Source organism: Diorhabda carinulata, chromosome 6, assembly GCF_026250575.1.
Source record: "Diorhabda carinulata isolate Delta chromosome 6, icDioCari1.1, whole genome shotgun sequence".
NCBI classification, from domain to species: Eukaryota; Metazoa; Arthropoda; class Insecta; order Coleoptera; family Chrysomelidae; genus Diorhabda; species Diorhabda carinulata.
In genome coordinates, this window is record NC_079465.1 from 1,504,981 (window position 1) to 1,532,563 (window position 27,583).

The 27,583-nt window shown below is 28.7% G+C and overlaps 5 protein-coding genes across 9 annotated transcripts in view; 2 read left to right on the forward strand and 3 right to left on the reverse strand.

The window, feature by feature from the left end:
- LOC130895510 (uncharacterized) overlaps positions 1-3,534 on the reverse strand; it is a 29,376-nt gene extending 25,842 nt beyond the window's left edge. For 2 of the 5 annotated variants that reach the window (XM_057802847.1, XM_057802845.1), the window contains exons 1-8: positions 3,480-3,531; positions 3,180-3,215; positions 2,880-2,915; positions 2,318-2,467; positions 1,414-1,497; positions 1,306-1,356; positions 1,194-1,247; positions 1,095-1,136 (exon numbers count right to left, since the gene is read on the reverse strand). In XM_057802847.1, the coding sequence (XP_057658830.1) occupies positions 1,095-1,136; positions 1,194-1,247; positions 1,306-1,356; positions 1,414-1,497; positions 2,318-2,467; positions 2,880-2,915; positions 3,180-3,215; positions 3,480-3,488 (462 nt within the window). In that variant the 5' untranslated portion in view covers positions 3,489-3,531. Of the gene's footprint in view, positions 1-1,094; positions 1,137-1,193; positions 1,248-1,305; positions 1,357-1,413; positions 1,498-2,317; positions 2,468-2,879; positions 2,916-3,179; positions 3,216-3,479 lie in introns of all 5 variants that reach the window. The other 3 variants (XM_057802844.1, XM_057802846.1, XM_057802848.1) reach the window with 3 other exon arrangements.
- Positions 3,535-13,405: 9,871 nt separating this feature from the next.
- On the reverse strand, positions 13,406-15,095 carry LOC130895050 (farnesol dehydrogenase-like). The gene is made up of 5 exons (XM_057802160.1): positions 14,915-15,095; positions 14,602-14,857; positions 13,884-14,092; positions 13,636-13,788; positions 13,406-13,511 (listed from the first exon to the last, which is right to left on the reverse strand). Exons 1-5 carry the CDS (start codon positions 15,020-15,022, stop codon positions 13,470-13,472), a joined length of 768 nt encoding a protein of 255 aa, XP_057658143.1. The 5' UTR covers positions 15,023-15,095; the 3' UTR covers positions 13,406-13,469.
- Positions 15,096-15,793: 698 nt separating this feature from the next.
- On the forward strand, positions 15,794-18,012 carry LOC130895051 (farnesol dehydrogenase-like). The gene is made up of 5 exons (XM_057802161.1): positions 15,794-16,054; positions 16,112-16,367; positions 16,879-17,087; positions 17,457-17,609; positions 17,917-18,012. Exons 1-5 carry the CDS (start codon positions 15,947-15,949, stop codon positions 17,956-17,958), a joined length of 768 nt encoding a protein of 255 aa, XP_057658144.1. The 5' UTR covers positions 15,794-15,946; the 3' UTR covers positions 17,959-18,012.
- Positions 18,013-18,281: 269 nt separating this feature from the next.
- On the reverse strand, positions 18,282-19,899 carry LOC130895052 (farnesol dehydrogenase-like). Its single transcript, XM_057802163.1, has 4 exons — positions 19,787-19,899; positions 19,194-19,655; positions 18,976-19,125; positions 18,282-18,362 (listed from the first exon to the last, which is right to left on the reverse strand). The coding sequence occupies exons 1-4, from the start codon at positions 19,892-19,894 to the stop codon at positions 18,321-18,323; spliced, it is 762 nt and encodes a 253-aa protein (XP_057658146.1). The 5' UTR covers positions 19,895-19,899; the 3' UTR covers positions 18,282-18,320.
- A 3,333-nt stretch (positions 19,900-23,232) lies between these two features.
- LOC130895053 (transmembrane protein 127-like) lies at positions 23,233-26,047 on the forward strand. The gene is made up of 5 exons (XM_057802164.1): positions 23,233-23,476; positions 23,719-23,947; positions 24,053-24,220; positions 24,271-24,405; positions 24,491-26,047. The coding sequence occupies exons 2-5, from the start codon at positions 23,722-23,724 to the stop codon at positions 24,664-24,666; spliced, it is 705 nt and encodes a 234-aa protein (XP_057658147.1). The 5' UTR covers positions 23,233-23,476; positions 23,719-23,721; the 3' UTR covers positions 24,667-26,047.
- Positions 26,048-27,583: the final 1,536 nt, after the last annotated feature.

Sequence of the window (27,583 nt, forward strand, 5' to 3'; positions counted from 1 at the left end):
GCCATATTTCAATTGGTGTTTGTTTAGGATACGAAAAGTTTATCCGGCGATATTAACTATAAGAAACAAGTTGAACAATGAGTTTGTTTGAAATTTTGTGTTTCTAAAATAAGTCGAATGTACGGAAAATCGTATTTAAGCTTGTATTAGCTCGAAAAGAGTTTATTTCGAATGCGATTTATACTTAAATACTTGACTCTGAACTAAGAGAAGATGTTGAAAAAATAATAAAATTTGAAAGAAAAAAGAACAAATTCATAAAAATAAGTGAATTTTTCGGAAAATTCCAAAAGAAAAGAAGTCATTTCAAAGGAATTAAATTAACGAAAAATAAAAGAAGAAAAGAAAATTCAATAAAATCTAAGAAAAGAGGAAAATTTCAGTGGAATCAAAAAAAAAAGTGAAATTTCAGATATTTCAGTAGGTTAGGTTAGATTTTCAGTAGGATTCATGAAACCAGAAGAAATTTCATTAAATTCGAGGAAAAAAGATGAAATTTCAAAAAAATGGAAACAAAAAACAAAATTTCCGATAAATTGAAATAGAAGAAAGAAATTTCAAGAAATAGAACAAAAAAAATTCACGAAATAAATGTATTTCACAGAAATTCAAGATGATTTGATAAAAGAAGAAGAAAAATAATTTAAAAAATAAAAGAAGAAGAAAAGAAAATTCAGTAGAATCTAAGAAAAGAGGAAAATTTCAGATATTTCAGTAAGTTAGGTTAGATTTTCAGTAGGATTCATGAAACCAGCAGAAAGTTCATTAAATTTCAGAAAAAAAAATGAGAAAACATACAATTTTTTTTGTAAACGTAAATTAGGTTACTTTATAAATACCCTGTATATATTTCGTTATCTTATTCATATTGGCAACTATCAAAAAAATTAGTTTTACCTTTTTCAATTTCTAATTATTTGAATCAATTTTATCTACCTGAAATATTTCATTGAAAATACCTTTAAATTGTAATTTTGCCTCACAAATTTCGTTTTTCTGATAAAAATCTACATTCTTATCATTTGGTGAATTGATACTAACTTTATTTTTTCCAAAAAAAAAAAGTTTTATTTGAAAAATATCTTTTTTAATACCTTTGACGAATTTCCGTTAGTTTTTTTAGAACCTTTTTCTCTCTAAAATGACATTTAAACGTAATTTTTGTTTATAACCTCAATTTTACAACTATATACCTTCAAGGCGTCTGCTAAATCGTCAATAATAGTTAAATCATCATTTTCATTTCCCTGAAAATATGCAAAGAGTTTTTCACTATCGCCGCTGATTTTTTTAAATATATTTTACCTCAATTTTGGTATCGTCATGAGTTTTCACACTATTATCACTTGTTATTTTCTAAAAAAAAAATCTACGTCGAACAACTTTCTCTAACAACAATTTCTATTTACTCACGCGTGGTTTAACTAATGTTATTTTATCCAAAAACTCATCTAAACCGAAAGGTTTTGTATCGGCATCTTTAGAATCAGTATCAACCTAAATTTAATTCATATTTTTCCATATACTAAACCGTTTCCAAAAAAAAAATTATCAAACGCACTGGTATTCTCGTTTCTAATTAAATCGTAAAAAGTGAAAAAAAACTGTTTTTGGTACGACTAGATTTCTATAACATTATATAGATCATACTAATAAAAAAAAGATGTTCGTTAAGAGGAAGTAGTAATATTAACATTTAAATTTATGTAATTTATCAAAATTACAATCTGATTTTGAGTATTTTGGTATAAAAACTATATAAAAATAAACGTTTACCCTATTTGAGTGCTTGTATTATCATAAAATAGGCATTGACTTGATTAAAAAGTAATTAATATTGAAATTAGTCCGAAATATGTATATATGTAGCTACACTGTATAGTGTTTTGCTAATAGCCATGTGTTTTAAACCGTTTGTTTCCATTTTCACCAACGTAAATCATTTCCAACATATCGGCCATCTTGAAAACGTTTAAAAACACGTGAACGCGACTATCCGGTAAAACAAAACAAAAAACGAATACAACCGGCAACACTGGTTAGTCTACAGACATCGCGTTCGAAAGAGTAGACTCCAAGTTAAATAACTGACATATATTAATCTTTACCACGTATAATTTGATAAAAGTTTTGTTGTATAAAAACGAATTTAAACGGAAATAATCTTCTCACAATTCGTTAATCTTTTAAACTGTCTTTTTATAGTTTTTTTAGCAAAAAATATTACTACTAGCTCTATGTGTTTGTGTTAATTATGTTGATATTTGGATTTTTCAACAAATCACTATGAAAAGTCTAATAAAAAGCAATCGCTTACCTTTTTTTGATCATTACCGGCATCATCCGTTTTCGGTTTAAATAAATCGAAAATATTGGCTGGCTGCTGTTGATCGTCACCTGTTGCTGTACCTTTTTTATTAGGATTGAAGATATCGAGGATGTTACCGGATTCTGAATTTTTCACAGTCTTAATCAAAAAATTTCCGTGTTAACAAATAATAAACATAAAAATCAATTTTATTAAATAGTAACTATGATATTAAAACGCGAAGCCGATACCAAACGAAACTTCTAATATTTCCAACATTGGACGCTGATGTCATTGAACGCTCATGTAGTCATAGTGCGCATGTCAATCGGCGATGACCTTCGAACGTCAATCAGGGTTTTTTGACCAACGCCAACATTGGAACGAAGATGAAACTAGTTGAAAAGAAGTAAGATGGAAGATGGAGAGGAAAACGTTGAACGCATCGTATCGGCTTTATACTAATCATTATAAAAACGTTCGTCATCGATTTATAAAAATAGTACAGTCAAATTTGTAGTAAATTGAACTAAATTTGGACGCGATTTTTGTTTTTTTGGTACTAACTTACCTTTGCAACAGTCGCAGCTTCTTCAACGGGATTTTCCTGTGGAATAAAAATATTTTTTGCTTAGAAAATTGATTATACAAACATTTAAAGTAGGTAAAGAACGAATTATTATAATTATATACTTCAATATATATTATATACTTCAACTATAAACAACCAGTGTCTTTTATAATGATATGTGGACCATGACGAAGATTCGAAAGATCGAAATCTTGTACAGTTTGCTAGGACTAGTTAGTTTTCATTGTATCTAAGTCAAAGACGCGTTTATTTATAAAAAAAAAAATCAAATTGACTCACCTCTGCTGTGGTAGCAGTTTCCTCAACGGTTTTATGCTAAAAATTAAAAGAATAATAATAAATCAAAAAGTATTTCCGTTAAATACGTTAAATATTGAATGTTCCGCGGTAAACTTTACGTACAGCCCTCGTAAGAGTTGTAATTGAATGTTTTTATTACAAATATGTTCGTAGAAGTTCTCCAAGGTGAAAATTTTGGATTTCTCGGTAAAATTTTTCGTGGGAAGTTAGTCCTAATGGGAAAATTCACCTGTACGAATTTTTTTTATGTTTTATATTGATTAACAAAGATATAATTACCTGGGGCATCGTTGTAGTTTGTGCAACAGCGAGTTTGTCGAATCGTACAACTGAATTAACTGATCCAAAAATAATTAACTCGAATTTAATATCATATCAAGCTTCCTATCAGTTGATTAAAAAAATCGATATCGTAATATTTTAATTGCTATCAGATTTCCGGATTTTTTAAAGCGATTTTGATTAGATAAAATTTAAAAGTTCAAATATTATCGATAAGAAATTTCCAATGTCAAAAAATAGAAAGTATAATAAAATTTTATAACACATTAAGTCATAAAGAATAAAAAATTTCCTATATCAGCTATAATCGTGATTTACTGAAGGGCTTTTCCCTTTTATATCCCATATAAAGTTTACTAAAGAAATCTGGGTCTGAAGTAGATTATTTACTAATTTATTGGCGTTTCACAACCAGTTTTATATCTAAATTTCATTCACTCTCTTCATTTTAGATATAATGAGTGATTTGGTTGAGTCGCACGTGTAAATTATCTAGAACTAAAAGAAAAATCGAGAGAGATTTAAAACTAGCTCTAATCACCTCATATTTGTGGATTAGAGAAAGTTTTGAGACAAAAAAATGTTGGATAGTACCAAGGAAACAAGTCTTTAAGCGAAATAACATCGATTATGTTGAGTTTAGTTGAGTCTTAATTCAATTGATCCACGTAGTCTCGTTATTTAATAGACAGACCTCGTATTACTGAAAATACCAGTTATTTTTTGACCAAACCTCGTAGTTTTACAAAAGTATTCAAGAGGAAGTAATATATGCCAGAATATTTATGACAGTCGGAGAGATTTATAAAAATTATTTCCATTAAATGCCTCCATCAATCATTAGCATAATCATCAACGTCATGACGAATGAATTTACGTGGACTTTTTTCAAAATTATGACGCAAATATATTGTAAAGTCGACATCCTCTTGAATATTATATGATACTGAAAGAATTTTTTATCTTTTATACTAATTATACACATATAAAGACAAAAATGTTGAAAAACACCTGAAGAAATCAAATTCCATAAATGTTTTGAGTGGAAATATTTTCAATAAAATTACGACATCGGCGATGAAATGAAAATCAATTACGTCTCGTTTTTATTGCAAAATGTCATTTTCTATCGATGAAAATGTGAAAAAATCTTCCTGTAGAGACCATTTTTCCTTACAACCGTCTCCGTTGCGAACTTTTTGTACTTCTTTGTGAACGACGCCATTAAAAAGACCTACGGCAATTATTTTGATGAGAGAAAATCACATGTCAAGCATCTACTAAATCATTGGTTAAAATACGCTCACTGAAGTAGGTATTGAATCGAATACGCCTAATTTAATTCTACATCGAGAAAATTGGATGCTAAGTAGTAGTAAACCACAAGATTCGTAGGTTATTTATTACGTAATTTCGTTTAAATTGTTTATTTTACCAAACAAATCGAAGATCAATTGAGCTCTAATCAATTTAAATAATTTCGTGCACGAAAACGAATTATATGTTATAATGCATTCCAAGACTTTGACGTTTATAATACCAATATGGCCGCAGTGTTGCAAACATAACCTTCAGTTAGCATCATCTCTCGTATTCCTAATTTTTTAAATTGTTTGTTTACAAACAACATAATATTTAGATCATTGAAATAAAAATAAAATCAAAGTTATTTAATTGATTGAATTTATTAAACCGCACGTGTAAAATTTTATATTAATTTCACGAAGTGTCTATATAATTAGATCCTTTAGATGTGTTTACAAACTATCAAATTGCGTTCGATTGTTCATATGTAATCAGATCTTGTTAGTTATATACGTTCGTTTCAATGATAATGTATAATTAGTTGCATACTTATCCCATTGACGTAGAACAACCAATTTGTATGGGGGTTCAGCTGTATTTTACAATTATTTTCACTTATTTATAACAGTTTTTCTACCCCCTATATTTACACATAACGATCTCTTTTTAGTCTTAAATATGTTCGTTGGAATCATAGTGTATACTTGGTTGTCTATTCATTCGATTTACGTTCGTTTGAATGACAGTGTATAACTGGTTGCCTATTTATTCGGTTAAACATATTTATTTACTATATTATTATAATGAAATTTATTCGTCTTTCTAGTTCGTTTAAATAACATTGAAATAAAATATTTATTTATTCGGAGAAGTGTTTCCAGCGATATTTCAATAAAATACCTGTTTCAATACATTCACTTTTCTTACTGTTTTTTACATATAAAAGCTTCCGTATCTTTTCCATGAAATTACACGTGTATAACAGCGGGTTATTGGCGGCGACGGCGGCGGCTTCGGGATCGGTGCGCTGGTGATATCTTCGGAAATACCTCTATCCGGAACGTTTCCGATATACTTAGGGAATATACAGTGGCGGTGGAATTCAAGATAAAGTTGCTATTAGAAATTTTTATAAATGTAATCTGTCAAATCAAATTTCGATACAAACTAGTTTTGTTTAGTCCCGGTATAAATTCGTACACTTTAGAATAAACTTATTTTGACTTTCTAATTATACTATAATGTTTAGACTAGTCCGTATTAGTTTATTCTAGAGTGTACGTATTTATATCAGGATTAACTAGTTTGGACTAGATAAATCTGGTTTATTCTTCAGTTTTGTTTACGTAGTCACGAAAAAATGCGTGTTTTGAGAGTGAAATTGATTTATAAGTTAACTACGAATATTTCTATAACTAAAACTAGATTGAAGATATCGAGGATGTACCGGATTCTGAATTTTTCACAGTCTTAAACAAGAAATTTCCGTTTTAACAAATAATAAACATAAAAATCAATTTTATTAAATAGTAACTATGATATTAAAACGCGAAGCCGATACCAAACGAAACTTCTAATATTTCCAACATTGGACGATGATGTCATTGACGCTCGTGTAGTCATAGTGCGCATGTCAATCGGCGATGACCTTCGAACGTCAATCAGGGTTTTTTGACCAACGCCAACATTGGAACGAAGATGAAACTAGTTGAAAAAGTAAGATGGAAGATAGAGAGGAAAACGTTGAACGCATCGTACCGGCTTTATACTAATCATTATAAAAACGTTCGCCATCGATTTATTGGAGCGTAGAACTTTTTAGAAATTTTTATAAATTTAATCAAATTTCGATACAAACTAGTTTTTTTTAGTCCCGGTATAAATTCGTACACTTTAGAATAAACTTATTTTGACTTTCTAATTATACTATAATGTTTAAACTAGTCCGTATTAGTTTATTCTAGAGTGTACGTATTTATATCAGGATTAACTAGTTCGGACTAGATAAATCTGGTTTATTCTTCAGTTCTGTTTACGTAGTCACGAAAAAACGCGTGTTTTGAGAGTGAAATCGATTTATAAGTTAACTACGAATATTTCTATAACTAATACTAGATATTTTATCATCATATTTACACAAGTTATTTTTATAATTGTTAGCTTTGTTTTGGTGTTGGTATGGTACGTTATATCATCTTTGATTTATATTTGATAACTTTTACAATTTTATTTTTGATTTTAACATTTTTTATATTATTAAATTTATGGCTACGTTCATGACAATAACCCTTTCAGGATTTTTTAATATTCGCTGATGGCAAGCGACATTTCAATCTGTTCATTTTCCCTAGCGAATTTTAAAAAGTGCATACCGAAAATCTGCATCGTTCGAATTGTGAATCTTAACGTGGGGGTGTATATTTTGTGACATTTTGAAATCGGAATATAACAAATTCCGTTATATCTCAACTAGAAAAGGTAAATAGTAAAACTTTACTCGTTCTATGTAATGCAATAATAAAATACGAAATACTATAAATAAATTTATAAGTTTTTTGAATATAATAAATCGGAAATTGAAAATAAGTTTTCGAAACCAAAAAAACTAATCGAATCATCTAAATTTGAATATTTGGAATTTTTTCTCACTTCAACAAAATACGAAATTAATTTGAAATTTCAAGCAATTATCATAGAAGAGGTTATGTAGGTACGATAATTTCATAAATTCGTACTAAAATCCTTGTCAGGATCTCCAAAAAGGAGTATTACATATTTTTGAATACAAAATTCAAATGTACCATACTTAATAAGACTTAATAAGATGGGGTTTTAATTTATGAAGAAATGGATGTAGTTTAGAGGATGTACGAGGATGATCCGATAAGTACCTCTCCCGATAAAGAAAAACCCAAACGTTATCTCTTTTTAACCCACAGACTTGGTGGCGAGAAGTTTTTTCACTCCATTTTTTTTATTATCACGATATAAATCCAAAATCCGGCTTAGCGAGTGCTCGAAGGACACTAATCCTTTGAAAATCAAAGGCTCAAGCGGTAAAACATTTAATCCAATAGAAATTAAATTGTTCTTTTTACTTCAATTCTAATTAGGTTGTACAAAACAATCGGCATAATTGAATTCAGAAAATAAATAATTTACCTAAAAGTTGATCATTTTATAATTGAATTTCGCTAATTCAAAAGTCATTCCAAAACTCCGTTATAGTCCATTCGATTACGGCAAAATGCATTTTGACTAAAATGAAAACGACATCGCGCGATCTAGAAAGAAAAATAGTGAAAACGAAGTACCAAAAACACAAAAATCAGACATATATAGATAAAAAAATCGATTCCCATGCACTGGTTTAAAAACCGAAGACGTTCTATCGCATTATGTTTTGTACGTTGACTATAGTTGTACTTAGGGGTAACTCACCCTTATAAAAGGTTATCTACTCGACCCACCACTATCATTTAGCCATTTAATGTCAACCAATACGCATCTTCGTTAAGAAATCTACCAGAAAATAATCGCAGCCGTTGGTAAACTCCACCAAGTGCTCAAAAATGATTGTATTGAAATTTGAAAATACTGAACGTCCCTGGTATATAGCGCCAACGAATCTCGATCCAATTTTTCCGTTCAATTAATTTTGAAATTATTCTGATTATATTTCTAATGTAATATAATTAATTAAATCGTCGGCATAATTGAATTTACCACATTTCCATTATTATCCATAATCTTCCTCCCTATTCCAGTGAAATGGAGCAACAACGACTAAATTGCTATTTACAGAGATCGGTAAAAGCCTCATGGTTGTATGAAAATTCCTGAGAGGGTATTTTGCGATTCTTGAATTATTAAACGAGCCAAGACATGCCGTCGGAATAATCTCAATAACCAATCGACGAATTTTCTCGTTAATGGCATTTATAAAAGACCTCCACGATCAAATTTGAACTTTTTTTTTTTAATTCGCTTCAATAGTGAAACGCGCAAGCTAAAATCGCGCACATTTTTAGTCAGTGGAAATTTACAGAAAACATCTGGTGTTTTACCAGTTCAAAAAAAAACGTTTCTGATTAACCTGATGCGTGAGAACTGGTATTATCGTGGTAAAAACGATTCCTTTCAACACTTCCAGCAAATATCGTGCCTTAAAACCCTTACAAACTCAGTTTTTAACGAAATTAATCCTAATCCCCGATTAAAACCAATTCAACGATATGATTGGTTGGTTTAATGTTTCAAATATCTGTAAAAAACTCACACGACAACATTTTCTAAATACGTTCGTCGTTAAAAACATCAAATTTTATGATGGAAATGTCAGATTTGACATATTTACTATCTTAAAACTTATATAACAACCCTCGTATTGATACGATACTGTTTTACACATATTTGTATTAAATTGATTAAGTCGACGAAATCATCTTAAAACCAATCCTTTCCAACCTCTCCGAATCAAGAGATAATAAATTTTCTAAAAGCGGTTTATCCAGAAAACCAAGAAATCATTCTTCTGGTCTTGGAGGTTTTATTATCTAAACGTTTACTTCCTTCCCTTTGAATGTTCATTCTTGCGAAAGCTGGTAAACATTCTCGCTCAAAAGGAATGCGAGGATTCGCCTTTTCGATTGGTAAACTGCCAATTCAATATAATATAAAAACATAAAACTATATTCGTATCAATTTGATTCGATTCAAACTAATTTCACTTGTCCGGATTTAACCAATAATAAATAAACCAATTAATCGATTTAAAACTATAACAACCGTATTTCAAAATTCAAATATTGTTACGACCATCTCTGGTACTATATTTCATTTTTAAAATCAACTTTCGTACACTCCCCGTATAAATTTGTATATTTATAAGACTCGAAGGTATAAAATATTTGGAATAAGTAAAGTTGTTTTATGTCGTATTATAAAAGAGACACCCTGTATATTCTTAATTCATATTCAATTTGATACAACTAAACAACAAATGTGCTAAATTTCTAATTTCTTCAAATTTATTCTTAAAAACTCTGACAACAATGTATATTATTTATACATCGGTCACCATAGTTTGTAATACTATTTATTTGATGGTAGTTTAATTTCTTGTAAACTTTACCGTATTTTTACGTTTTCTGTTCTACTGAAAAATAAACTGAAATTCCCGTGAGGCATTCATGTACAACATGTAGAGCATTGCATTTTAAACTTTCATTCTACTACGTGATACAGACAATATTGAGTTACTTTTAAAAAACACTACATTCGTGCCACAAGTAAATTCTGTTACACGTTACTATTTTAGTAGGGATCACAAGATCTGTTTAAATATTTTTACACATAAACATTTAAATAATGAGTAGTATTAACTAAAATATCACAACCATTCCGGAAACAAATCATCTGTCATAACGATTTCGCGGTGTTGTCTAATCGTCATAAAAATAATGAAATCAAACACAGTCTTCAATAAAATTTGCGAATTAATGTAAGAAAATTAATATTAGAAAGTTTTTTATGCCAAAAATAGTATTTAATAAAACTAAATGTGAATAAAAAAATACAGGACTAACAATAATAATTAAATTAAAAATATTTTATCTATATTAGTTGCAGTATGTTGAATCTCTTTTGATGACTTGTCAATACTGCAAACACGGGTACCAACTGTTATGTTTCTTTTGCATGAGACGAGTTTTATACACGTTGTGAATAATTTTATGTAAACTATGATTTTATAAATACTATACATAATAATATTTAGACTTTTATATTATCTAAAATAATACGTGAACTAGTTAATATAGATTTTATTTGTTTTTAAAGTGATTGTATTCGTGAATATTTGTGACATGTTTGGATTATATAGATATTTCAGTTGGCCATGTTGTGATGCAATTTTATTAGAAATTACGTAAGTATTCATAAAGATACGTATTTTTCGATATTATAAACTCTTCTTTCATACATAATTTATACTTTTTACACTGATTATAATAGACGAATTTATAAAAAAAATAAGTAGCTTGTATATTGTTGTTCTTGGCGGGCTTTCTAATACATTTAACGAACTTTGTCTACACTAAGAAAAAGTAAACAAAAGCATTGTTGGGATTATTAAACTCTTAGTTTGAATCGAAAATTAGGTAATTAAATATTCTCTACTAGGAAAATATTTACAAAATATTTAATATTTAATCATTGAAACTGATTTTCATTTCTTTTGAAGTAAATACTTGTAGTATAATTACGGTTTCCTCCAAGTTTCAAATCTTAGAAGTTTAAACAATAACATAGTTCTAAAGTATTTACTTACAACTAGAGATCTTAACCAGTTGCACTTTCGAAATAAATCAGCAAATTCTTGCAACAAAGATAATTCTAACTTAATACACTAGAAAAACATAATTCAGGAAGTTATTGTAAATGTAAATTTTAAATATTTTTCCAAAGGACTCTACTTATTCTCTTAAATATGTCGCTAGGGGAATTTGATCGTAATAGAATTAAGAATGGTTTCCATTATCTTTATTTAAATTATTTATTTTAATTTGCATCGTTTCTTTTATGACTTGAATATTTTACTAAAATCTGTATCTGACATTATCCTACAAAAAAAAGTTGACGACTGTTTTCATGGTAAATGAAAAAATTCTGTCAGAATTAATTAATCTTACTGCTTTCTCTTAAAACGACCTAGTGAAAACGTGGATTGTAATATATCTTTTCCTTTAAAATAAAGCTGGTACTAAATGAGAAAATAAATTGAATGCTATATCACTCATTGGGAGGAATTAGAACTTTACAAATTTATTGCGTATTTGGGAGAATGCTGGAATTCAAGTTGTTGATTAACAATTGAAAACTGTTCATGTATTAAATACTTTTTGGCTCTTTATTGTTCTAAAAAATACGACAGAGGGAATGGACGAATTGTTATAATTGAAAAGGATCCAAAGTACAACTCAAAGCGTGGAAAGATGCCAAAATATTAAACTTACCTTGCAACTGTCATGTATTACAACTTTCAGTAGTATATACAAGGTATTTTTAAAGAAAACTCGAAAATTCTTATCGTACAACCCCCGTATCATATTTATATGAATTTATATTTTTTACGAAGCTCAAATTGTCAACTTTCACATTCAATTTCTAGAAGTAAGTTGCTAGAAACGTGTTTTTATAATTAATATGATATTAATATTTAAAAATAAAAAAAATTTCAGTTGAACCCGACATTTTGAAATGGTGAAAAATCGAGTTTAAATATTCAGTTACGTAGATAAATAGATATAATAAAGGAAGGACTTATAACATACATATTTCTTCATAAACAATATAAAAATAATCTTCAAATGGGCTTAAGCGTTCTATAATAAATAAAAATGTGATATAATATGTCTAAGTTAAGTTCAACGTGTAATATCTGATATTACAACGAAATTGCTCCAGATATTGTTCGAGTAAAATAGTTTACTTGCAATTTTATATCTAATACATATCAGAAGTAACGAAAGTAGCGCCTTTCCTTACAAATCCCATAAATCTAATTTCAATTTCGTAACGTACTGGCTTCGAAACCAACTGACTATTCAATTTGTTGTACGCGTCTCTGTTGTAAAGATTTCAACGAGATCAATTCGATATACTGAACGGTTTTATTAAAAATAATACAAAATTCTCAATAGCAGATTTGTACGAAGAGTTTCTTTCGAAAAAAAAAACACGAAAAGAAAGTATATAATAAAATAAATGTTTTCTATAATAATTCGTTCTTTGCGCATTTTATTCGCGCATATAAACATCACGTGAAACCGCTCGTTCAATAGAACGACCCCAATCACCATCAATTGATAATATTGAAGTACGTACAACATGCAATTGTATAAATTACTAAATTATATAGAACCGTTATAAACTAGTGTTAAAAAAATATATATTTTATTAAATCTTTATGAACAAAATTTCAAATTCGCACGTTTAACCAAAGTTATTAAATTTTGTTTTAATATGAACGCAATTTATATCATCGGGAACCTACTACTCAAATCCGAACCGTCGTTCGTTTATTTTCGTTATATTGTACCGAACGCTAATAGAAATAAAATAAAACTTTCAATATGCATTTGATGTTCGCGTACACTTTTCTTGCTAAAAACTAGTTAAATTATCCCGGTTTCCTTTTGTCTGTCATTCCGGATAACCTATTTTTGACAATAATTGCGTTAAATATTCCAAGTTGGAAATTACATTGTAGTCGTTCTGATATAATAATTCGTCTATAGAATGTTGTGTGATCACTTTATAACGCAGCTCGTAAAGCCCAGTCGCATAGTAACCGAAGTGACTACCAAACAGAAGCACCGTGAAACATTACACTTTAAAAATGTGTTTAAATTGATACTTTCACGTTGATGTAATTTATAACCGTTATTTGATTGGTACTAAATCATTTATTTATGAGTTTAACAGATAGTTTTGTATAAAAAAATATTTTAAAATTTTTATTTATTTTATTGTCATAATTTTTGTAGCCATTTTGTTTACGTCATTGTTTGAATACGAATAACGATGATAGAGGTTTATAAGTAAAACTCAAAAAATTTCAATGCACAATTTATTTTCATCAAAATTTAATTCGTAATGAACAATTATATCATAAAATATTTATACCAGCTCGTTTAAAGGTTTGATAACAATGTCGAAAATCTGTAAAGAAAAAATTAATTAATAGTATTGATGAGGTTATTTGATGTTTGGTAGGAGAAGAATTACGAAAAAAAGAAGAGAGAATTGAAGAAAAAAATGAATGTGACTTCTATTTTAATCTTACCTCTACTTTCGGCGGAGTTGATAAGGCGAATATAACGGCGTCTGCAATATTCTCTGCCGTTAATAATCTATCGCCGATAGAATCTTGGAAACTCTTAGTTTTCTTTTGCTCTTCGGTGAATAAGGGAGTGTCTGCTGCTCCGGCACTAATCGACTAAAATAAATAATTTTAAAAATATACATTGAAATGAAATAATTTGATTTAATGTATTTTTATACAATGTTTAAGTGAAAAAAAAAATTATTCACCGTAATTTTGATTTTAAGTTTATCCTTGATAACTTCTAATCTGAATATTTCGCTTAGAGCCGTAACGGCATGTTTGGAAGTCGGATACATCGTACAACCTACATGTATTGGTACAGAATGTCCCAAAATACTATTCAAATTAACCACATGTCCGTCGATGTTGTTAGCTCTCATTACCGTAACAGCTTCTTTTGTTACGTAAGCCAAACCTAGAAATAAAAATTAATTAATTTGAAATTTTATTATACACTGTCCGACAAAAAAAACGGTCACTAAAAATTGATTTTCTCGTAGAGAAATCATCTGGTTTTTACGTTTTAAATTATGTTTTGATTTATCATAAAGGATAATAATATATATACAGGGTGTAATAATGAATATTTTTAATTGGTATCACACTGAAAATTGGTTATTTCTATTTTTATGAAAGATGCGGTGTTTTAAAGCGGATTAATTATGTTTTTACTTGTTTTTATGAATTTTTTCGGTAACTACGGGGTGGTTTAAAAAACAATTATTATGATTATATCATGTCAGCTGTATATATAAAGCTTATTTGTTGTAACGGTGTATGAAATTGGGCACGAAGGGCCTATTTGAAGGTCTAAGTGTTCAACGGCCCTTTGGGCTCCAAAAATTTTAAAAATTTGAGTTTTTAATCGTAAATTATATTAAGTAATGTCTTTTTTTGATTATAAAAATTGTAATTCGAGCTTACCCAATACGTTGATATCCAAAATTGGTTTCCAATTTTCACTGGGACCATCGAAAAACGTATTCGGCGGACCGAATCTACCAGCTCCGTTAACTAGTATACTGACAGGTCCGACGTTATCCGATGTCCATTTAAAAACCTTCTTGGCTTCTTCTTCTTTAGTAAGATCGGCCGAAAAAGCGTGTAATTTACCTTTTTTACCTTCGAGACTTTTCGCCGTTTGTTCTATGAGGTTTTTTCTTCTCGCTACTCCTACTACCTGGTTTACAAAAGAATTTTTCAATGGAATATTATAATTTTGGTCATCAATACTTACTATAACACCCGCTTCTACTAATTTCGTTGCAATGGCGGCACCTATACCAGAACTAGCTCCAGTTACAACAGCAACTTTACCAACCCATCGATCCATAGAAACCACCATTTCGATTTGGTTTTTTTTTCGGTTATGTGTGTACGTACCAGAAGCTAATGAAACGATTGATACTTTAAATAATTCGATTTCGTATTTATATAAAATCTAAACTACGTAAAACTAAATTTGTGGTATACAAATGATATCATTTGTTGTTGTTTTTCTGTATGAATTATTTGGAAGCCATATTTGTATAATATCGAGGTATATATTGTTTATCTATGTTCTAGCGGTTAACTATTTTGAAATGTAGACAAAAATAATTATTTTCACCAAGGTTACATTTGCGTATTCGATTTTAGAAGACATTTGGAAGATTTTTAGTCGAAAATATACGTATTAAGTCAAATATTGTCAAAAACCACATCAATATCTTGATAGAAGTAAGATAGAAAGTGTACAGGGTGTTCTAGACTCGTAGAACCTTCCAAACACGTGCAGCTCAATACTTTGACTAGTACCCAAACAATTAAAAGGTAGTTAAACATCGGAAATAGAAGAATTGTCGAAAATAAACTAAATATCAGTTGCATATGAATCCAGCCAATCCCGATTGAATTCTCGATGCATTTCTCCATTTTTTTACCTGCTAAAGATAAAATCTGTGCCTTATCCTAGATTCGGAACGATTATTTTTTGATAAAATCATTGATATTTAACTTAATTCGGGTTTAAAATATATTGGACTTGTAGTATATCGGCTATATCGTTAGATAGATTAAAAACAACCGCATTTACCATAGAAAACAAGTAGATAAATATATTTCTTGTAAACTATACACACAGAAATAGTTCAAAAACAAATATTATCAAGATTATACCGCAAGTTTAAGAATAATATATAAATACGAAGTCGAATTATTAAAAGTATCAATCGTTTCATTAGCTTTTGGTACGTACACACACATAACCGAAAAAAAAACCCAAATCAAAATGGTGGTTTCTATGGATCGATGGGTTGGTAAAGTTGCTGTTGTAACTGGAGCTAGTTCTGGTATAGGTGCCGCCATTGCAACGAAATTAGTAGAAGCGGGTGTTATAGTAAGTATTGATGACCAAAATTATAATATTCCATTAAAAAATTCTTCTGTAAACCAGGTAGTAGGAGTAGCGAGAAGAAAAAACCTCATAGAACAAACGGCGAAAAGTCTCGAAGGTAAAAAAGGTAAATTACACGCTTTTTCGGCCGATCTTACTAAAGAAGAAGAAGCCAAGAAGGTTTTTAAATGGACATCGGATAACGTCGGACCTGTCAGTATACTAGTTAACGGAGCTGGTAGATTCGGTCCGCCGAATACGTTTTTCGATGGTCCCAGTGAAAATTGGAAACCAATTTTGGATATCAACGTATTGGGTAAGCTCGATTTACAATTTTTATAATCAAAAAAAGACATTACTTAATATAATTTACGATTAAAAACTCAAATTTTTAAACTTTTTGGAGCCCAAAGGGCCGTTGAACACTTAGACCTTCAAATAGGCCCTTCGTGCCCAATTTCATACACCGTTACAACAAATAAGCTTTATATATACAGCTGACATGATATAATCATAATAATTGTTTTTTAAACCACCCCGTAGTTACCGAAAAAATTCATAAAAACAAGTAAAAACATAATTAATCCGCTTTAAAACACCGCATCTTTCATAAAAATAGAAATAACCAATTTTCAGTGTGATACCAATTAAAAATATTCATTATTACACCCTGTATATATATTATTATCCTTTATGATAAATCAAAACATAATTTAAAACGTAAAAACCAGATGATTTCTCTACGAGAAAATCAATTTCTAGTGACCGTTTTTTTTTTGTCGGGCAGTGTATAATAAAATTTCAAATTAATTAATTTTGATTTCAAGGTTTATGCTATGTTACAAAAGAAGCTGTTACGGTAATGAGAGCTAACAAAATCGACGGTCATGTAATCAATATGAACAGTATTTTGGGACATTCTGTACCAGTTCATGTAGGTTGTACGATGTATCCGACTTCTAAATACGCCGTTACAGCCCTCAGTGAAATATTCAGACTGGAAGTCATCAAGGATAATTTGAAAATCAAAATAACAGTAAGAACTTGATTTAAACGTCTCAGATTTTTTTCCTCAAGCACTCTTATAAAAAAAAATTTCATTCACAACTTGAGAAAATTCTTATTTGGCGCCGTATGGTACATAACTTTCTTATTATTAATTTTAAGAAAAAAATTTATTACTCATAAAACGTTCTGCGTGGTGTATAATCTAAAATGTAGCCGTCAGATATTAAAAAATTTCAGTCGTATACGAGGTATTTTGAAAAGTATAATCCAAATTAGTAAAGACAATAATTAAAAAAAAATTCAAATTCAAAGTAATTGATTTGATAACTAAACTCATTTTTCAATTCAACTAACACGATTAAGAATTAAGTTGCTTTTTATTTTTCAATATTTATAGTCCATAAGTGCCGGTGCAGCAGACACTCCCTTATTTACGGAAGAGCAAAGGAAAACTAAGAGTTTTCAAGATTCTATCGGTGACAGAATGCTAACTTCAGAAGATATAGCAGATGCAGTTTTATTCGCGTTATCCACTCCACCTAAAGTTGAGGTAAGAATGAAATGGAATACAACTCCGCGTTATTTAAAAAGAAACAGCCTATGATCTAAAGTAAAACTATATTTGTTCCATTGTGTAATAAAATAGAATAATGGAAGGAGTAAGATACAACAATGAACGTTTCTAACGTTAGATAAAGATAAATATATCGTAACTTTTTATCTCGTTCTCATTTTAAAACTGAGTAGTATTATTTTGTCTATGAATAGAAATCATAATTTATCCGTCAAATTCGTCTTCTTTTTTATTTGTTATTATAAAGTGACGAAGTGTTAATTATTATTTTTTGTTGTTTCAGATTTTCGATATTGTTATAAAACCTTTGAACGAACTAGCATAAAATTTTTGAGTAAAAATGATTTTGTGTAATTAATAAATCTGTTTTCTCTCCAAATATTGTTATACTTTCATTTTCTTTCCTAAAGTTGTATAGGGTGAAGTGACTTTGGTAATAGAAATTGTGAAGTGTTTTTTCTCTATAAAAAATATCAAATGAGATTTAAAGTGCAGTTTGAGTGATACGAGGAAAGTTAATATAAAGGTAATTATAAAAAATGATTTCAAGACTATACAGGATGGGAAATAATTACAAAAAAAATATAAAATGTTTGTGGTTACTATAATAATTGTTTTTTTTTTTGAAGTATGAAATAAAACTACATATTTTTAATACAAGTTTATCATAATATATGAAAAAACTGGTTAGAATTTTTCTCCAATTGGTTTTATAGTGAGTTCATGAACCTAAAAAACAATTTATGTTATAAATTAGGACCTAAGGCACGTCAATTAACAATTTGGTGACATATTGAGACATGAAAATGTTATTTAATCTCCGTCAAGTGATAAACTAAACCCCTAAACCTTAAAATTCATCCTTGGGAGGTTGTAATACTTCATTTCAAAATTTTTTTCATTTTATCTTCGAAAATGTAGGCGTTTTATGTTTCGGTAGTCCTGAGGCACGTCAATTATGAATTTGGTCACATCTTATGCCCTAAAAATGTTATTTAACTCCATCCAAGTGACAGTCGCCATCCCTAAATCTTCACATTGAAAGTAAGGGGTTGTAATACTTCATTTGAAAGATATTCCTATTTTTTTCTTCGAAACTGTAGGGGCTGTAAGTTTTGTGACAAAAATTGATGATTTACTCACAAAGGAAACTCTAAAAAACAAACTTGAAGGCAAAGAAAACAATGGATGAACCAAATAAAAGAAAAGTCAAGAAAACAATGGAAGAAATAGGTACAAGAAGCGATGGAATACTAATTGGATACCTGAAAACGTAAAAGGAATAGAAAAAAATCGTCCACAGATGTTAACTAAAATTGCAATACAATAGATTGCCTCTTACCTGTACGTGTGGTGCTGTAGACAGTGTATAAATTACACCATCAGCGATATCTTCAGGTTGGAGCATATTTTTTTGAATATTATCTTTAAATTCTTTCGTATGTCTTACGCTATCGAAAATTTCTGTATCCACCATACCAGGACTGATACTCTAATAAATACAAGAGAGAACAAACAAGGATTTTTGCTCGAAATTGACACATTTTCATTAAAACTTACAGTAACTTTAATTTTTGATTTTAAACTGTTCAATTCTAATCTTAAAGTTTCAGTTAATGCGGTAACTCCATACTTAGAAGCCGGATAAACATCTAAATTAGGTATATCAACTACTTTATGCCCCAAAAAGCTATTTATGTGGATAATATGACCATCGATATCGTTATTTCTCATTATTTTTATAGCTTCCCTCGTAGCAATACACAAACCTAATAAATTAACGTTTATAGTAGTTTTCCAAGCTTCGGTATCACCGTCCACTAGTCCGGTCCTGATATGAAGACCAGCATTGTTTATTAAAATAGAAACCGGTCCTACGTTGTTCGTAGTCCAAATAAAAATTTCTTTTATTTCGTCTTCATTCGACAGGTCAGCTTTAAACGCAAAAAGTTTACCCGGTTTATTTTCTAGAATTTTAGATAAATTTTCGATCCGTTCTACCCTTCTAGCCACGCCTACAACCTACAAAAATATTTGATAATAGTAAACAAATAAACTTTTTAAATGACCACCCTGTATAAATGAAATGAGTGAATTACTGTCAAAATGATCGTACATAGATAAATATATTTTAATAGAGGTTATCTACTTACTAATAAACCTTCTTCAACTAATTGTTTGGCAATAGCAGCACCGATACCAGAACTGGCACCTGTAACTATCGCTACTTTACCAACCCATCGTTTCATTGATAACACCATGATGAAAATTTCAATTGCATTTTTGTAATGTCCTATTTATAGATTCTAATAAACGGTAAAATTAGTTACAGCCTCGTTTATTTGCATTGTTGCGTGACGAATATCTTAGTTTTCCTGTTGCATTTATTTTAATGAAATATCGAAGGTCAAATCTATTTTTTTCTTTTTCGAAATTACCTTCAATCTTTGAATCAATGCTGTAAAAAAAGTACCGATAATAAGAAAACTTCAATTTAATAAGCTGATACTCACGCCATCTATAATTCAAACTGTAAACCGAAAATATCAATTAATGTGGGTTTCGCAGGAAACTGTTAAGTTTAACAGGTATCTATATAAATTTGTCTTTACACACTGTTTTTATGAGATGTAATGTATCAATATTTAGTATTAAACTAGGAGATAAAAGAAACGATTTTGAAGGTGAAATTGATTGTAAATAAACAGGATCGAAGCATTTACACGGATTTTCAAAGTGGAAATTTTCCAGTCATAAATTTTGTTAGTATATACAACAGTAACAGTAATGTATTCTCTCTTTGTATATACGAAATAAAGATCGCTGACTATTTCCGATCTAAACGAAATCTACTGAATGATTTATAAAGATAAATAACGATTAGGTTCCCCTTGTTTCATAATTTATAAGTGACGAATAGAACATCGATAATAAAAAAAATTGTCAATAATCTCGTAAAAAAATGAGAAGTAAATAAAGACATTGAAAACAGTTGAATCGGCAATTCTACTGTTCAAATTTGATATAAAAAGTATTAGTTTCTTATTAAAATTCAAAAAATATTTAAGAAAAAATGTTAGTTGTGTGAGTAGTTGGGAGTAAATCCGTTAGATGGTGTTTTGATCAACACAAATGTCAAAATTGTTGTATATTTGGTTGCCTACATAAATGCAAATACAGATTTGAATATTTGTTTATAAAACGATAAAATTAGCAAATAAAAACAAAAAAAAGTGAATTCATCTGTAGCTATTTTCAAAAGAAATTTGTTTTCAATATAAATTATTCATGTTATAACTATTTAATCAAAAGAAAAATATTATATAGATAAATATTTCTTATATAGATTTAATTTAGATTTTTTTTGTGTTTTTTAGGATTAGATCAGACTTCCATTCCGTCACTGCTGCTAACTTCATACTCTAGTTGGCAGTGGCTACTCTCCCAATCATAAGGTAAAACATTTAGATATATTTTGGAAACTGCTCATCGGGGGAATAGTTTAAGGATAAGCCTTGATATTGAAAATGGAAATAAATTAAAATAAATACTTACAAGGTAGTGATTTAAAAAAGTAGATTTAAATAAAAACTCGATTTCGATAAATAGGTCGCCAAGACAATAATGACAGCTGATGGTTGTACAAACATTACCTTTATGAGAGATTTGATTCTTTGATAGAAATGAACTTTATCATGTTCATCACCTAAAATATTGAAATATAATTCTTTCTCCAAGTTTTTATACTTCCATTACTAAAGAAAGATTCTCAAATGATCACCAGAATTATTAATTCGAATATAAACTTCTCAGTAGTTCTTCTGGCACAACTATAGAAACTTAGATATTTGCAGAATTTTTGGAAACTCTCTTTGTGTGGAATTGTTTTTATTTTGATAAAAATAAAACCATGTAGGAAAGAAGTGATCAAAGTTTGTTTCCAAAGAAAACAAACTCCAGTTTAATATTTTTATACCAAATTCTTTTTGAGTATTTGGCAAATAGCTTCAAGGCTGCATCAATACTGTAAATATGTCGAAGAAAACTACGAAAAGCACTTCGAGGCAAAGGTGTTGTTTTAATGATGATGAAACAATAACTTGAACTCTTCTCTTACATCGTAGTATGTTAATTCATTGATAATTTGATTGTAAAATATCTCTTTAACCATAGATAAAACAATAAGTATTCAATCGATTCGACTTACCATAAAAATATTGCTTCCTATAAAAAATCATCAGCTATTTATATATATATATATATATATATATATATATATATATATATATATATATATATATATATATATAATATTTATCATAGGTTCTTAACAGTTCCAACACAAAATTTATAAATTATTTTCCTCTTCATCTTATAAGGAACCTTTTACTATACTTCTGTTTTGTCTATGGCTGAAAAAAATGTCTCAATCCCCCCTCCCCTTTCTAGTGTCTATTTGTCAAAACAAATTTATAAAATGACAATTAAATATTTTTATATATCTTTCTAGAAATTTTAAATTTCTTTCAAATATATTTTTATATTGACATCAACAATATACTTATACTGGATGTAATGATAATTGCAAGCTTCTACAGTTTCCTAAATGTATTTAAACCTGAACCATTTATGTGCAAAATTTCATTAGGACTGAATTAGAAATTGACATTTGGCGCTGTTAATTTAATGAAAAGTAAATTAGCGTCACATCTCCATTATTGTGTGTAAGCCAAAAAGTAATTTCCCCAAGGAATTAAAAGTTATGTCATTATCTCTTACTACAGGGACGGAATTAGGATGGTGACGAAAGGTATATATCATGTTTTTTTTCGAGTGTATCATATAAAAGGAGTTGTTGTTATATGTTTATTTTTTAAACTCATCTCAAATATAGATTCTAATTTATTTAGTCTACTGAAAAAGTTTTTAAATCCGATCAGTAACTTTTTTTGACTGGATTATTTTTTGCTGACACAATCCTCTTTTATTAGAATAAACGATAGGGATGTTTACTCATATGTATCACGATTATTAATCAGAAAAATTTATCTAACACGAGTAGATAGAAAGAAGGTAACAAATGATGCTGTCTGCCAAAAAAGCTACGTCAATTTTTCCAAGACGTGCCTTATATATTTCAAACTAAAGTGAATTTCAAATCTCATTCCCTGGATACGTGGTAACTAAATCATTTGGTTTGTTTGTTGGTCATATGTTTCTTTTCAATTTTGGAAAGGGATTCATGATTAAAATATGACCGTAAATATACAGTGGTGTCGATATGAAAATTCAAATAAATATTACCATGTATTTGGAGAATATTATCAAATATGATTATTATTCTGTACATTGATATTCAGAACTGCTATTTATAATTATGTAATAATTTAATTAAGATATTTTAGCTTATCTTTTTGTGGGTCTACATATTTGATTGACAGTATGTAAAAATTTTAATACGTCCCATTATATAGATAAAAATTTTGCTACAAAAACGGAACCCAAATAAAGTGTACTCTTTATAGCACTAAAAATCGAGTAGTTTTGCATCTCTTTTTAACGTTCGGTACACGACAACGATAGTATTATTTGGTGACAAGAGTATGTAAAGCAATAGAAATCAGCTGTCACTGTCAAAATAAAACCATTGTTAAAAAATAAAGAAGACGGAATAATTCCTTTTAAAAAACAGATTTTGCATAATTTTAAGAAATAAATTTTGAAATTAGTTTTTTGAATCTTTTAATAACTCTATCTGTATCACTGTTGATTTGTTTATGGGACGTGTCAAAGCATGAGTACAAATTTAACATAATCTCCCAGGAAGAATCCACCCATCTGAGGTAATTTTCTAATTATCGTAAATAACCCTTGTTTAAATAAAAGATTTTATATTATATTTATTCACTATCTACAAGTTTAATACCAATTAATTTAAAACGAATATGTAAAATACGTAAAATGTATTTAAAACTAATTTAATTAAAAGTCATAAATGTTTTAGACGATTTTTAATTTCATCGCTAAAGTTTTTCTAATAATTTGATTTCTGTATATGTAGAATATATTTGAAGAATTCTTTTAGAAAATGTCTCAAAGGGTGTTGAATTGTATTACACAGTGGGTTCATCCGAAAGAGGATGAGAGTAATGTTATTTCTGCTACATTCCACATGCTTACAATCACTCTTATAAGCATGTCATTGGTAGATTTGACTTGGTTTTCAATTACTGGACCAGTATGTGTTCCGTACCTCACCTTAGGTGAATTTTTCTGGTTCGGGTTTTCAAATGAAGAAGATATCGATTATTCAGGCGAGTTATGTCTTTATAAATAAATATGAAATTTGTTATCTCATTTAAATAACTACTTACGCCTTTTTTGCAGTATTGCATATTTGGTATTGATTTTTTTTGTAGATTATGACTGTATAACACCAAAAATAGTTAACATGATGAGAATTACTATAGTACTTTGTTTTATGACAATCATTTTTGCATTAATGGGTTTCTTTTTGGAAATTATCGGACCTAAACACCCAGTTTATACATCATTGAGAAGATATGCGGTTATGGGTACTTTTACAGGTAAAATCAATTAATAATTTGTTTTTTAATTAAATATATCATATCTTCAGTTATATGGATTATGGTTATCGTCGGAATCTCTTATTACATAGTTGTATTACTAGAAGTGTCTTTGGCAAAAGTTTACCCCAAACAACAGTCATCTGTTAGTTATGGTATAGGATTTTACCTCATAGCTGCTTCTGGTAAGCTAATTTTATATTTTATTTACTAATAATTTACTAGGAGACACAGCTGATGCCGGAATACCAGTTAATTGTTGGTTTATAGGTGCTGTAACTTGCTGTGGAATCGTTTATACATTAGTTCTTCCTTTACATCATTCACGTTATTCAAGAGACGACGATAGGTGTCTTTTAGACGCGTTCGATGACGGCCTCGACACTTTCCATCACCCTATACCTCCGCCACCATACTGCATACCACCACCTCCCTATACACCTTGATCCACATTGAGATTATTTTCTTGTTAATGTTAGATTTAGAATAAAAATCAGTTATTGTCAAATAGAAGGTTTTTAGGCATCGTAAAGTATCAAAAAATAAAATTTTTTCATATATTATCATCATAGTTATAGAAAATAATCATGAAAGGATATTTTTCAGGTATATTAGACATACAGGGTGTCCTACATAAAACTGAATTATTTTTTGTTGTTTTGCATATTTTCTACTCGTTTTCTTAGGAAATAAAGTTTTTTTAACCGTATTGCATTGTTAGAGATCTGAATATGCATAAATCTTCTAATTGACAGTATTGATCCTCTACGAGTCTTCAAAAATTTGTTATGAGGAACCTAAGTTTCTTATTTAGTTTAGATGGTCTTCAAACAATTTTTTTGCACGTTTCAGTACGAAAAAATAAAATTTTTGATGTTATTGATTATTTATTTGACAATATTTATGTCACTTCTCACCGTTATTATTGAAAGTAAATTTATAAAAATGCGCTTTTACAGGTAACCTAACCTAAAAAGAAAAATAGTTAATAACGGGTAAAGTAACATAAAAAATTTGAGCTGCTTTTTTCTTTTTTATATATATAGGGCGATGTAGAATTCGAAAAATTTCACGTGTTATTTTATTATATATATATAAAAAAAGAGATTTAAATTTTCTAGGAGGTTTATTAGTATGAAAAGTTATTTGCGATATGCTGTAATTGCGTTGAATAAAATGATTATTTTGGAAAACTTGAAAGAAAACTCTGGAGAAATTAATTTTAATGTTAATATTTTTCGAATTCTAACACATACTGGGTGTTTTCAAGATGCGAGCATATCATCTTAAAAATGTGTACTTAACCCTACTTGCTACCTATTTTAATAATTTCTATATATAACCAAATATTTTACCAAAGGTAATCAGAGTTATTTGTATTATATTATTTTTTTCTTTATTAATATGTAGATACGACGATGTTTATATACCGGAATCTCAAAAATGTGTACAACTATCTGAATTTACAAGATTGGTATAATTTAATGACTTATTGACAATTTTTTTTATAAACAAATTATCAATAAACGTCAAAATAATACTTGAAATTACATGTACTTAACCAATTTCAGTTGTTATTTTGTATAAAGTTAATAGTCCATGGCCACCCATACTACCAGAAATGTGAACCAATATAACAGGAATTATTAAACACCTGACTAAAGTAGATTTTTGTTGTAAACATAATCAGTGATATTCGAATTTGACGCATTTAAATAATCTTCATTTAATTGAATAATTTATATACTTTACTAGTAAAGCAGGCCACACACCTCCACAGATTTTAATTGGTATTTTGATTTTTCGAAAATAAATGTTGAAAATGAATGTTTTCTATTAATTTTTTATTCTCAAAAACACTTTTTTTAACAAAAAATCTACATATCCAATATACGGTTATAAACTACATTCGATATGAAATAAATAGTCCATGGCCACCTATACTTATTGAATAGAGACATTAGTATATTGAAGATTATTAAACACGTGACCAAAGTAGATTTTTGACCAGTGATAATCGATTGTGACACAATTAAATAATTTTTGTTTAATTAATTAATTTATATATTTTGATAGTAAAGCTGGCCACACACCTCAACATATTTTAATAAGTTTATTAGTATTTTTCAAAAACTAAATCATGGAAATGGATGATTTTTATTAATTCTTTACATTTTTTATTGTCAAAAACACATTTTTTCAACAATTTGTCAACATTTCTAGTATACGGTTATAAACTAAAGTCGATATGAATTAGATCATATATTTTGCTAAAATAAGAATCTTATTGTACATTTATGTGATAGACAAATATAATTCTAGTCCTAGACATCTCTATTTAAAGTACCTTTCAGAGCTGGTTGACATTTTCTAATAACGAAATCAAAAATATTAATTTTTGGATACACATTTGATCGTATTATTTATTTCTGTAGCTTCAAATAGTTTTAGATCATACTCAAAATTTTGATTCAGATGATTTTGTACATAACTTGCTTCAAAATCATTAATTACTCAGTAGAAAGTTACTACTTTGAAAAATTTTCCAATTTTATTTCGATAAAAGTTTAAAATACACCTCACTTGATAGAAAAAATATTTTTCTACTGGTTTATAGTAATTCCAGACTTGTCAATTAATAAGTCCACAATCTACTTGATATAAAAACAAATTTTTCAAACAAATTTAGATTTTTTTAATTAGTTATAGTGATCGGTTTCAGTTTAATTCCCTGATTTCTATTTTTTTTTTTAATTTAAAAATATATGATTAATATAATGAGTCCAGTAGCTTTCCAATTTTCCAATCTTGGAATTCTACAATCGTTTTTTTGACAAAAATAAAAATTTTCTTTGTGGTTCTAGCATACGATTGAAGGGAACGAATTCAAAATTTGATATCTGTCGTTTGAATGTCATAAACTTTATTTGTATTGACATCAATGTATTGGATTTGGGACTTAATGATTGATGCATTAACCGAAAGTTGAATACAAAGATATTTTAGTAACAGTTCCGTAGTAATCTATTTGTATATATATGTAAATCCGCATTGTGGACCAGTTCAAGTACCTATATCAGCACAGAAGATTTATTTTTATAATAATATAGAGCAAGTTTTATTACAACTAGTATTTTATAGGGGAATTGGTAATATTTAGTTGGTAATAGGTTTGACGTATGACATTCCACTACTATTCGAAGGAAGACGGTTTCAACTGGATGTTACCTTTCTTTCTGTATTTATGAATATTTTTGTTACGATTTGACAAAAGCTTATAGAATAGTGTATTAGTATTTTTGACAAATACCGTCGACTTATATTCTTATATATATATATATATATATAAATAAAAAGTGATTA